The 13,390-nt window shown below is 37.6% G+C and overlaps 1 protein-coding gene and 1 long non-coding RNA gene across 13 annotated transcripts in view; one reads left to right on the top strand and one right to left on the bottom strand.

The window, feature by feature from the left end:
* The window catches only part of HECTD1 (HECT domain E3 ubiquitin protein ligase 1), a 100,374-nt gene that overhangs the window by 22,301 nt on the left and 64,683 nt on the right, over positions 1-13,390 (top strand). For all 12 annotated transcript variants that reach the window (XM_060175227.1, XM_060175226.1, XM_060175231.1 and 9 more), the window contains 7 exons: positions 1,797-2,024; positions 4,896-5,177; positions 5,281-5,551; positions 6,079-6,155; positions 6,247-6,345; positions 9,134-9,248; positions 11,128-11,302. In XM_060175227.1, coding sequence (XP_060031210.1) covers positions 1,797-2,024; positions 4,896-5,177; positions 5,281-5,551; positions 6,079-6,155; positions 6,247-6,345; positions 9,134-9,248; positions 11,128-11,302 — 1,247 coding nt within the window. The remainder of the gene's footprint in view (positions 1-1,796; positions 2,025-4,895; positions 5,178-5,280; positions 5,552-6,078; positions 6,156-6,246; positions 6,346-9,133; positions 9,249-11,127; positions 11,303-13,390) is intronic.
* Positions 1-13,390, bottom strand: part of LOC132533467 (uncharacterized) — a 220,658-nt gene that overhangs the window by 11,917 nt on the left and 195,351 nt on the right. The window lies entirely within an intron of this gene.

A 13,390-nucleotide genomic window follows, 5' to 3' on the forward strand; every position in this document is an offset into this window, starting at 1 on the left:
GAGAGAGGAGGGGGAGATAGAGAAGGTGAGAGAGAGATAGACAACTTCCAGACTTGCTTCACCACTTGTGAGGTGACCCCCCTGTAGATGGGGTGCCAGGTACTCGAACTAGGATCCTTGAGCTTCATACTATGCTCTTAACCTGGTGTGCTACTATTGCCTGGCCTCCTAAATATTTCTTTGTTTACAGAAGAGAGGGAGGGGAGGACCAGAGATTCACTGTTGCACTTTAGTTGCTAGTGATAGAACTCAGTACCTAATGCCTTATTCAAAATCCTCTCTCACTCTGTGTGTGTATGTGTTTAATATTTATTTCCTTTTGTTGCCCTTGTTTTATTGTTGTAGTTATTATTGATGTCATTATTGGGTAGGATGGAGAGAAGGGGTGAAGACAGAGGGGTAAAGAGACACCTGCATACTTGCTTTACTGCCTGGGAAGCGACTCCCTTCCGCTGGTCCTTGTTCTTTGCGCCACGTGTGCTTAACCCGCTTCGCTACCACCAGACCCTCCCCCCCCAAGCGTCTACTTTTAATTTGTGAAGAAGACAGAAAGAAAAGCTGATTTTCAATTTCTTGACATTTATAGAGTAACTGAAGATAACTAACAGTAATACTTAGCATTTGTTTATTTCTAAGACCTTTACAAAGATTTCCTAAATTTCCTGTACTTCCATAGGTCGGCGTGCCGATTTCACCATTTAGACCTGTACTGTCCTATTAAATAGTCTTATATGATGGTTGAAAACTTCAAATGTGGTTACCCTAAATTAAGATGTGTTATAAGTATAAAATATACATGGTTTGAAGATTGAGTGTGAAATACATCAATTTCATATCATTACATGTTGAAGTTATACTTTGATAGAATATGCTAAGTACAATATTATTAAATAAGTTTATTTTTCATTTTTTAAATATGTATTTTATTTCAGTTCCTTATTTAATTTTACTTATTTTTTGGGTAAAGAAAGAGAGAAATATAGAAGGGAGAGATAGAAGAGTGCAGCACTGCTTGACTGCTCGACTGCTCATGAAGCTTTCTTTCTGCAGGTGGGGACTGGGGGTTTAAACCCAGGCCCTTAAATATTGTGGATGTGTACATTCTGCTAGATGTACCACCTCCTGACCTCTGTGTCTTTTCATTTTTAATGAGAGAGAGAAAGTGAGAAGGACATGGGGGAGACACACACACACACAACACACAGACACAACCCTAAACACCTCCCAAAAGAAAACTGCTCAGTTTTGGCTCATGGCTATGCTGATGATTGAATCTGGGACTTCACAGCTTCAGGCATGAAAGACTTTCAAAACCATTATGTCATTTCCCCAACCCTTTTTATTTTTATTTATTTTAAAAAAATATTTATTCTCTTTTGTTGCTCTTGTTGTTTTATTGTTGTAGTTATTGATGTCATTGTTGTTGGATAGGACAGAGAGAAATGGAGAGAGGAGGGGGAGAGAAAGATAGATACCTGCAGACCTGCTTCACCACCTGTGACTCCCCTGCAGGTGGGGAGCCGGTGGCTCGAACCAGGATATTTATGCTGGTCCTTGTGCTTTGCACCATCTGCTAAGCTTAACCCACTGCACTACCGCCTGACTCCCTCTGCAACCCTTTTTAAATTTTACTATTTTTTAGTTTTTGGAAAATTCATGATATGTTTTTGCATAGAAAAATATGTCATGATTTTCCAACAACCCAATAGTAAATTTGGAGAATGTGTTATGTAATTGAGAAAATATAAATTGTATTCTTATTATATTCTTTTGTTAATTTTGTTTTGTTTATGTAGGTGTTAGAACTAATATGTACCCGTGAGTCTGGTGCAGTCTTTGAGGCTGGTGGTTTGAATTGTGTGCTTACCTTCATTCGTGACAGTGGACATCTGGTTCATAAAGATACCTTACACTCTGCCATGGCTGTGGTATCAAGACTCTGTGGCAAAATGGAACCTCAAGATTCTTCTTTAGAAATTTGTGTAGAATCTTTGTCTAGTTTATTAAAGCATGAAGATCATCAGGTAAATAATCACTGTTGTATAATGTTCCCCCAAATAATTTTAGCCGTCATATATTATGATTTGAAATTTTTACTTGGTCAGGTAAAAGATTTATCCCGTTCGGGGCTGGGTGGTGATGCACCTTGTTGAACGCACATGTTATAATGTGTAAGGACCTAGGTCAAGCCCCTAGTCTCCACCTTTAGAGTGAAAGCTTCACAAGTGATGAAGCAGTGCTGCAGGTGTCTGTCTTTCTCCCTCTCTATCACCCCCTTCCCTCTCTATTTCTGGATGTTTCTATCCAATAAATAAAGATAATAAAAAAAAAGAAAATTTATTCCATTCTATTTCATTTTTATATCTGTTTGATCATCCTTTTTTGTTGTTGTGGCCGTGAAACATGTAAAATTATAAAAGTGATAATGTGTTTTTTTTCTTAACATTTAGTTATATTAGGTATGTACATTTTCTTTTTTAAAAAACTTTTTTTACTATGTTTATTTTCCCTTTTGTTGCCCTTATTCTTTTTTTAAATTGTTGTTGTTGATATCATTGTTGGATAAGACAGAGAAATGGAGAGAGGAGGGGAAGACAGAGAGGGGGAGAGAAAGACACCTGCAGACCTGCTTCACTACCTGTGAAGCAACTCCCCTGCAGGTGGGGTGCCAGGGGCTCAAACTGGAATCCTAACGCCGCTCCTTTGCGCCATGTGCGCTTAACCACTGCGCTACCATCCAGCAGGTATGTATATTTTCAAAGGTGTACTTACACTCAGTTAATTTTTTGATTCAGCAAATATTGCTGCCTTAAACAGTTCTCATTGAAATAGAATTATTATTTTTTTATTGTAGTTATTGTTGTTGGATAGAACAGAGAAATGGAGAGAGGAGGGGAAGACAGAATGGGGAGAGAAAGATAGACACTTGCAGACCTGTTTCACCACTTGTGAAGTGACCCCCCACACACACACCGCAGGTGGGGAGCCAGGGGCTCAAACTAGGATCCTTGCTCCGGTCCTTGTGCTTTGCACCAGGTGCACTTAACCTGTTGTAATACTGCCCGACTCCTGAAATAAAATTATTTATAGTCATAACTTTTAAACATACCTCTCTCATAGGCACCTTGTGCATGCAAGCTTCCTCTGATCCTAGGTTGATTTTTTTTTTTTTTTTTAATTTTAGATATGTAAGTATATAGGGAGTTGGGCAGTGCAGTGCGTTGGGTTAAGTGCAGGTGGCGCAAAGTACAAGGACCGGTGTAAGGATCCTGGTTTGGGCCCCCAGCTCCCCACCTGCAGGGAGTTTGCTTCACAGGCGTTGAAGCAAGTCTGCAGGTGTCTGTCTTTCTCTCCCCCCCTCTCTCTTCTCCTCCTCTCTCCATTTCTCTCTGTCCTATCCAACAACGACGACATCAATAACAACAACAATAACAATAAAAAACAAGGGGAAAAAAGGGAAAATAAGTAAATAAATATTAAAAAAAAATAAAAGGAAAAGATCCCCACTGTCTATAGTGACATCCTGTGACATGGTGTTTTCATGTGATGCCAGGATAAAACCCAAAATCTATCTTCTTTTCATATATATGTAAGCTTTTGTTTAGTTAAAGTATTTTCAGAAGTAAAACTTAATACCTTTTAACCATTCAGGTGTTAATTATTTTCAGATGATATTCATAGATCATTTTTTAAAGTTGTATGTGATAATAGTTCATATTTATTGAGCTCTTATTGTTTACCTAGGTTTTTATTTTATTTTTTAAATTTTTTTATTTTTAAATTTATTCTATTTCCCCATTTTTTAGTTGGTGATTTAATAGTGACTAACAAAATTTATAAGATAATAAGGGTATAATTCCACACTCTTCCCAACACCAGAGTTTTGTGTCCTCACCCCCTCTAGGAGAAACTACAATAGTTCTCCCAACGTCACAGATAGGGGTTAACTATAAATCTTTATCCATCTCTCTATATCTCTATGTATCTGTTTATGGTTTTTAGGTTTATTAGTAACTTATTGATTAAAAGAATTATGTTGCCTAGGCTTTTACATTAATCCTCTCTTTTAAGTTCTGACAATGAATTATAGGTGCTTTTAATATTCCCATTTTGCATATAAGGGAACTGTTACTGTGAAAGACTTAAACAGTTAAGAAATATTCCTCAGCCAAATTACACAATTAGCAGAATGTGGGGCTAGGATTCAAATTGAAACAGATTATAAGCCAATCTCTGCTGTGGCCTAATACGCTCATTAGTGAGATAAGAGTACTAGTTTTTGGTTGTTTTTCCAGCCAAGGTTGTCACTGGTGCTTGCTGCTTACTTCCCCTAGCAGCCTTATATTTATTTATTTATTTATTTATTTATTTATTTATTTATTTATTAATAGAGCGTGAGAGCCTAATGGGGAGAGTGACAGAGATAAGGAGAGACATAGCAGCACTATTCCACCATTTGTGAAAATTCTCCTATGTGGTGGCTGGGTCTCAGACTTAGTCCTGTCACGTGGTAATGTATGTGCTCTATAGGATATGCCACCTGGGACCCAGCCCCATTACTAATTCTTTTTTTTTAATTTTTTTTTCCTTTTGTTACCCTTATTGTTTTTTATTGTTGTTGTAGTTATTACTATTATTGTTGTTGGGTAGGTCAGAAAGAAATAGAGGGAGGAGAAGACGGGGGAGAGAAAGACACCTGCAGACCTGCTTCACCACCTGTGAAGTGACTCCCCTGCAGGTGGAGAGCGGGGGGCTCGAACCGGGGTCCTCATGCCGATCCTTGCGCTTTGTGCCACGTGCACTTAACCTGCTGTGCTACCGCCTGACACACCCCCCCCCCAGTACTAATTCTTTAAAGTGAATTTTGTCTATGTACATATTCCTTATATCATTAGGTTTCAGATGGAGCTTTGCGCTGTTTTGCATCACTTGCTGACCGGTTTACCCGTCGTGGTGTTGACCCAGCTCCACTAGCCAAGCATGGATTAACAGAGGAATTGTTATCTAGAATGGCTGCTGCTGGTGGTACTGTATCAGGACCATCATCAGCTTGCAAACCAGGTCGAAGTACCACAGGAGCACCTTCTACAGCTGCAGATTCCAAATTGAGTAACCAGGTTTCAACGATTGTAAGTCTCCTCTCAACACTTTGTAGAGGCTCTCCAGTGGTCACACATGTAAGAGTGATTTTTGAATCTTTGATTTTTTTAATCTTTCAGAGAAAGTTATTTTGTATGATACAGATATATTAAACGTTTTCTCCTCCCATTATTTTTCTAGGACCTCCTTAGATCAGAGCTTCCAGATTCAATTGAAAGTGCACTGCAGGGTGATGAGAGATGTGTGCTTGATACTATGCGCTTGGTTGACCTTCTCTTGGTGCTATTGTTTGAAGGACGAAAGGCTTTGCCAAAGTCTAGTGCTGGATCTACAGGCAGAATCCCTGGACTCCGGAGATTGGATAGTTCTGGAGAGCGCTCACATCGGCAGCTTATAGATTGTATTCGAAGTAAAGATACTGATGCACTTATAGATGCAATTGACACAGGAGGTTGGAAACTACTTTTATAAATTTAAAACTGAGATAGGAATTATGTAAGAAATTTCTGATCTCTGTGTTTTACATAATACTTTTTGAGTTTCGTATTTTTATTTGTGATTTAATAATAGTTTATAAGATTATAAAATTACAGGGTTATAGTCCCCCACTGCACCTGTTACCAAAGTTTTTCTCTGTCTTTTACTGTTGGGAAAAAGAGAAAAAAGTCTGTTGAGTGTGATGGAATTATGCAGGCATGTAGTCCCAATTTAGCTCTGATGGCAAAGAGAAAAAAAAAGCAAATAGCAAGTTGGTGAAGTAGCACACTTGAGTAGTGTGCTCCTTTGCCTTGCATGTGACCCAGGTTCAAGTTTTGTCTCCACTACATTGAAGAAGCTTTAGAGCTGTGGTCTCTTTTTCACTCTCTACCTCTCACTCTGTTAAAAACAAATAATAATATTTAATGATCCAACTTTAGGATATTTAAGTATTATTTTTCTTGGCTTTTAAATAACTTACTTTTTCCTTTAAACTTCCAGCCTTTGAAGTAAATTTTATGGATGATGTTGGTCAGACTCTATTGAACTGGGCCTCTGCTTTTGGAACTCAGGAAATGGTAAGCTAAAACATAAAAATGAAATTTTAAATTAAGGGATATTAATAAGAATATTGATAAGATGATGCTAACAATTTTAATTATATTATAGGTAGAATTTCTTTGTGAAAGAGGTGCAGATGTTAATAGGGGTCAAAGATCATCATCATTACACTACGCTGCATGTTTTGGAAGACCTCAAGTAGCAAAGGTAAACTCCAGGTTTTTAAAATAATGATGTAATTTTAAACAGCTACTTAGTTCCAAAATTAGAGTGATATGCAGCCTAATGTATGCCAGATTCTCCCTTTCTTTAGCAGCCTGCAATTTTTTCCCTTGTTCCTTGCGTTTGGATAGTTTCTACAATAATGAGTTCTGGTGTGGGCCATTTTGTCTTCAGGAACTTGGGTGTTCATTCAGTTTTCTGTATGTGTTTTTCCCAGTTGTGGAAAAATTTTCTTTTTTTTTTTATATTTATTTTGTTTATTCCCTTCTGTTGCCCTTGTTGTTTTATTGTTGTAGCTATTATTGTTGTTGTCGTTGTTGGATAGGACAGAGAGAAATGGAGAGAGGAGGGGAAGACAGAGAGGGGGAGAGAAAGATAGACACCTGCAGACCTGCTTCACCGCCTGTGAAGCGACTCCCCTGCAGGTGGGGAACCGGGGTTCGAACCGGGATCCTTATGCCGGTCCTTGTGCTTTGCGCCACCTGCGCTTAACCCGCTGCGCTACAGCCCGACTCCCGGAAAAATTTTCTGCTATGATTTGTTAGAATATGTTCTCTTCTCATGTTTCCTTCTCTTTTTCCTCCAGTATTCCAATAACTTTCACAGTTGTCTTTCAAATGGTATCCCAATTTCACAGATTGTTTTATTTTTCATGAATCTATCTTCTCCATCAGCTTTGTATTTAGAGAGTGTGGCCTGATAGTCTGTCCTTATTTTTATTTATTCTGCTTACTAGGCTTCTTATGTATCCTTAACTCCACCCAAAGTTACCTTCATACCATGCATTGGGTTGTCGGAAAACTCATGACACGGTTTTTACAACGTATGACACTAGTACATTAGAGTCAGTCACGTCTATGTTATTGCTATGTCATTTGACAGGTGATAGTTTCGATTCAATCTTTATAAAAAAATTGGGCAATTTGGTTGAGTTTTAGAGATTTTACAAGTTGGAGGTGGAAGATTAAACTTTGTATTTTTGTCATCATTTACTTCCATAAAGGGAAGAACGTGTCAAACTTGTTAAAAATTTTCATAAAGTTTACAATGATAAATCTTTAAAAGAACTTCAGTGCCAGTGATGGTTTGCAAAATTCTTTGCTGGTGATTTTTATCTCAACGGCAATCCTTGGTCAGGGAGGCCCACTGAGGTTAATGATGACAAAATAGAGGCATAGAGGCTCCAGGTGCCCTTAGTTAAGGGCAAACATTACCATGTGCAATGGCCTGGGATTGAGCCCCCACCCCAACCTATGGGGGAAAGCTTCACAAGCAGTGAAGCAAGTTCTGCAGGTGTCTTTCTCCCTCTCTGTCTTCCTCTCCTTTCTCAGTTTCTCTCTGTCCTATCAAATAAAAGGGGGAAGATAGCCACCAGGAGCAGTGGATTCATTCTGCCAGCACTGAGGCCCAGTGATAAGCCTGGTGGCAACTAAAATAAATAAATAATTTAAAGCATTGATTGAGTAAAACCCATGTTACACAACACAAGAGATTGCAGGAAAATTGAACATCTGTTATTTAAGTGTTCGTGACCACTTGAAGACGCCGGGATATTTAAATGTGCTCCATATTTGGGTTCCTCATGTACTCAAAGAAGTTCGCTTGATGGTGCATATAAACTTCTACAGTATGTTCATTAGACCTGAGGATAATAATCCTATTTTAAAGTGACTGAAAAGTGGTGGTAAAGAGTAGAATGTTTACAACAGTGTGGTGCACAAATTGTCTTAGTCCTGACCTGATGATTTGCCTCAAACAACATCAAAAGCATACATTCATTAGGAAGGTTATACTGTCAGTGTGCACGATAACACTTAACTGGGTGCACCCTGGCTTCCCTTTTTTGAACAGTAATTCTAGGACGTTGGTAATGGTATACTAGAATGACAACAGATGTTCAGTAATTGGTCAAAGGATCTGAGTAAGAATCCATAGAACAATTCCAAGTGGCCACAAAAAGGTTTTTTTTCACAGTTTTGGTATATTTCATTCATATTTTCGTACTTGCTTTTGTGCAAATAGTAAATGTAAATTATTTTTTAAAAAGAAAGATAGCTCATTTATGACAAAAATCTTAAATCTAGAAGAATTCTATTAAAAAAAAGAAAAATTCTGAAATAGGTTTCGTTCAGTGGTAGAATGTATGATTCTCATGTATGAATGATAGACACCTGCAGACCTGCTTCATTGCCTGTGCAGTGACTCCCCTGCAGGTGGGGAGCTGGGGGCTCAAACCAGGCTCCTTCTGCCGGTCCTTGCGCTTCGCAACACGTGCGCTTAAATTGCTGCGCTGCCTCCTGACTCCCATAAGTAGATTACTTTTAAGGTGTATGTAAAAGGGCAAATTTGATGAGATAATTGTTTGATTTACAGACATTCTCTCACATAGCATGTTTAGCTTTAAGAATTTTCAGTTTTATCATTATGGGGAAAGTGATGCACAGTCAGTAGAAAGTAACAGTATTGAATTTTGACGTATTCCCTGGGTAGTATTATATATGGCATGATAATCTCTTCTCATTCCGGGCAGCAGCATTGAGCTGAAGAGGCTAGTGAGCCTTGCGATGATAAGGGTAAACAACCTATACTATATACTGTGTTGGAAGAGTTTTCAGTTTTGGATAGTTTCAATTTAGGATGCATTTATCAGGATATAACATCATCATAAGTTGAGGACAGTCTGAAATGCCGTCGTTCTTTAGCTTGTAGAGTTGGATATTGAAAATAATTAGGTGGTAGTTGTTAATATCTAAGTAAAATGTTTCTTTTTTAGACTCTGTTACGGCATGGTGCAAATCCAGATCTGAGAGATGAGGATGGGAAAACTCCATTAGATAAAGCTCGTGAAAGGGGCCATAGTGAAGTAGTAGCCATTCTTCAATCTCCAGGTGAGTATATGTAGTCTTCCCTTTTAATATTTGCGTTATTACTCTGTCCACTTCACTTTCATAGAAATAGCTTTTTGTAAACATATTAATGCTATCTAAATAATCCTATGAAGTAAAAAAGTTATATATATATCTTTACTCCCCCCCCCCATTGGGGGATTAATGTTTTACAGCTGACAGTAAATTCAGTAGTTTGTACATACATAACATTCTCAGTTTTCCACATAACAGTACAACCCCCACTAGGTATACCTTTCTTTTAATAAGTCTTTAACAGTGCACTTTGAGTCTGTACCCACCGGTTTCCAGAATGACTGTATCAGAAGTATAATTGTCCAGACATGAAAAAATGCTCAATGCCATTTTCTTAGACATGTAGGCAGAGATAATCCAGGGTAAAAAAATGCTCAAAGTCACTGATAATCAAATGCCAATAAAAAGAACAATACAATACCACTTTACACCTGTGAGAATGTCACACATTAGAAATGACGGAAACATGAACTGTTGGAGAGGCTCTTGGGGGAAAGGGTCTTTCCTATATTGCTGGTGGGAATGTAAGTTGGTCCAAGCCCTATGGAAAGCAGTCTGGAGATTCATCAAAATTCTGGAAATGGACCTACCTTATCATCCAGCAATCCCTCTCCTAGGAATTTATCCAGAGAAAACAGAAACATCTATCTGAAAAGAACTATGTACACTGGTGTTCATAGCAGCACTAGACTTGGAAACAATCCAGATTCATGACAGATAAATGACGAAGTTAAGGTGGATTTGCACAACGGAGTACTATACAACTGTAAAAAATGATCAGGTTCTCTCCTTTGCAATATTTTGGTCAGAAATATAAGGTATTATGTTGAGTGAGACAAACCAGGAAGAAAAATATCAACACCAAATGATCTCACTTATAGGTAGATCTTAAGAATAAAGAACAGTAAGGGAAAATATAAGGTGAAACTTGAACTGGGTGTAGTATATTGCACCAAAGCAAAGAACTTTGGGGAAGGAGAGAAAGGCACAGAATGAAGGGACAATAGGATCCTGGTGTGTCTTCTAGACACCAGTCAAGGGGAGATGTGAGAGGTTATGTCTGTGTTAAAGACTTTACTGTAAATCATTAATCCCACTCCAATAAATAAATACTTAAATAATTTTAAAAATTAGAACAACCAGAAAAATTAAGTGTAGTTGTGTATTGTGTATGTAAAGTTCTTGAGCCAGATTTTAAACTTTTCATAGTAGATTAGTGAGCCTCTGAGAGATCATTTTGGAATAAGTGCAATGTCTCCAAATAATATTGCTGTTCTTAATAGTATTTAATATTTGCTAGAACATTACAGTTTCGTTTTAATTATTGTTGATTAAAAATAATTACAGTTTTTATTGCACCAAAGCAAGAGACTTTGAGAAGGGAGGGGTGAAGAGAGTAAAAAGAAAAGTTTGGGAGCCTATTGCATAAAGAAATTGTATCCATGTGTCAATGATTACACTATAAAACAATAACCCCTGCATAAAAGAAAATACTAATTAAGGGGCTGGGCAGCAGGTTAAGCGCACATGGTACAAAGTGCAAGGACCAGAGTAAGGGTCCTGGTTTGAGCCCCTGGCTCACCACCTGCAGGGCAGTCGCTTCACAGGCGGTAGGTCTGCAGGTATCTTTCTCTCCCTCCCCCCATCTTCCCCATCTCTCTTTATTTCTCTGTCCTATCCAGCAGCAATGACAGCAATAACAACAACAGCAACAAAGATAAACAAGGGCAATAAAAAGGAAAAAAAGTACTAATTACAGTTTGAAGTTTGATACATCTTAATATTTATTTTCTCTTACAAGCATTTTTCCAAAGAATTCATTTTATGAAACAATGTTTGCCTGCAGGTGATTGGATGTGTCCAGTTAATAAAGGAGATGATAAAAAAAAGAAAGATACAAACAAAGATGAAGAAGAATGTAATGAGCCAAAAGGAGATCCAGAAATGGCACCTATATACCTGAAAAGATTATTGCCAGTGTTTGCACAAACTTTTCAGCAAACTATGCTCCCTTCTATAAGGTAGCTATTCATACTATTTGCATTTACTAGTTAAAGTTGCCAGTGTAAAGGCATGGGAGATAACATAATGATTATGCAAAAGAAAAAAACTCATGGTTGAGGTGCTGAAGCCAGGTTCAACCCCCTGTGCCACCATAAAGTAGAGCTGAGCAATGCTCTGGGGAAAAAAAAGTTGCCAGTTTATCTTGCATTCAGAATTATTTGAGCATTTAATAATGAAAAGATAGGATAATAATTTGACATTTTGATCAGAGAGTTATTATCATTTTAGGATTTATTTATTTACTTATGAGACACAACCAGAACATCACTTTGGCACATACAGAACTGGGGATTGAAATCAGGACCTTTTGCTTACAGTTCTTAGTTTTACTGCTCTACCTTCTGAGTCACAGTTAAAATTTATTCTGGCAAGTTGATTTAAGAGAAGTACTTAAAAAGTCATGAAAACTAGATTCATAACACATTTTTATCCGCTTTAGAGAGATTGTGATCATTAAACCAAACATTGTTTTGAGGTTTGTTTCTTTTTGTGTGTGGGTTTTTTTTTTTTTGTTGGTAGAATCAGTATGTGATAGCCTTTGGGGGAGTTATCCAAATTGTGTATTTTACAAGCTAGTGAGGAAGACATGAACAATGATACAAAGTGATAATCAATCATAGGATAGATAATGGCAGATTATGTTAGTTTTCTGGGAATATAGATTATTTTACATCTAAATAGACTAGGCAAATTGTAGAAATATTGCAGAAGTAAGACTTAAGTTGGCAGTTGAAGGGGACTTGTAAGTTTTCTGGAAAGATTGAAAGACTATGTAACCATATGTAGGTATGAATCAGTTCATCAGTGTGTTGATGACCTGTCATTCCTCCTCATCTTCTGCAGATAGTTTGACCAATATGTTGTAGTTTGGCTACTATGGTGGTCAGAACCATGAGTGGTAATTTGTCTCTCTTATCTCTTTACAGGGCTAATTATTTATTAATTAATCATTATTATTATTATTATTACCAGGGAGTAAACAGAAGGCTTATGCATGAGTGATATTGTTAAGTGAGTGTCCTAGCTCAGTTTTTAAATTCTGTGTACTTAGGAGAAGGAAAGTGTGGAGAAAATCAGACAGGAGGGGCATCAATGCATTACACATTAAGCTTTCTTTGACCCTCCCATGTAGTACTATGGATAAAATCCAAGGCTTCACACACAGTGAGGCTTAAGCTTTACGGCTTATCTAATGTGCTGAATTTTAAATTATATATCACTTTTAGGCTAAAACTTTCCAAATTAACTTCTGTTTTGCCTTAACTGAAACCTAATTCCTTAACCCTCAGGATTTTAAGATCTTAGATAAACTCCAGCTGTGTGGCTTCATTTACTGCTTCTTTACCTCTAGCCCATTACACATATACACAATTCTAGTCTTTCTGTTTTGGGAGCACTTCAGCCATCTTTGGATGAAACTTACTACTTTTTTGTGCATTTCCCTTTTGCTTCTCAGATCTTTGGATTGAATGGTTGTTTTATAGCACTCAGTTCAGATGTTTCACCCATTGCCTTTTACCTATCTAACTTAAATTTACCAGAGGTGGGGTGGGTACACATGTTATGTGCAAAGACCTTGGTTGAAGCCCTGGCTCCCACCTGCACAGGAAAGCTTTATGAGCAGTGAAATAGTGCTGCAGGTGCCTCTCGTTTTCTCTTTTCTTTCTATCTTCTTCCCTCTAAATTTTTGTCTATATCCAAAACTAAATAAGTACAATATAAAAAATAAATTGACCTGTAGGTCACATTTCAGATCATTTAATCTTTATGCTTTACTGTGTTCACAGACCATATATCACCTGAAGCCTTCCTCTTTGAGTTGCTTGTTTTCTGTCTCCTCTAAAATAAAAGTTGATGAAAACTGATGCATTTGTTAAAAAAAATGAGTCCCCACCTACAGGGGGTTCACTTCATAGGCGGTGAAAGCAGCAGGTCTGCAGGTGTCTGTCTTTCTCTCCCCCTCTCTGTCTTCCCCTCCTCTCTCAGTTTCTCTCTGTACTATCCAACAACGACAATAATAACCACAACAATACATTTAAGAAGAA

This window comes from Erinaceus europaeus, chromosome 16 (assembly GCF_950295315.1).
Source record: "Erinaceus europaeus chromosome 16, mEriEur2.1, whole genome shotgun sequence".
Lineage (NCBI taxonomy): Eukaryota > Metazoa > Chordata > Mammalia > Eulipotyphla > Erinaceidae > Erinaceus > Erinaceus europaeus.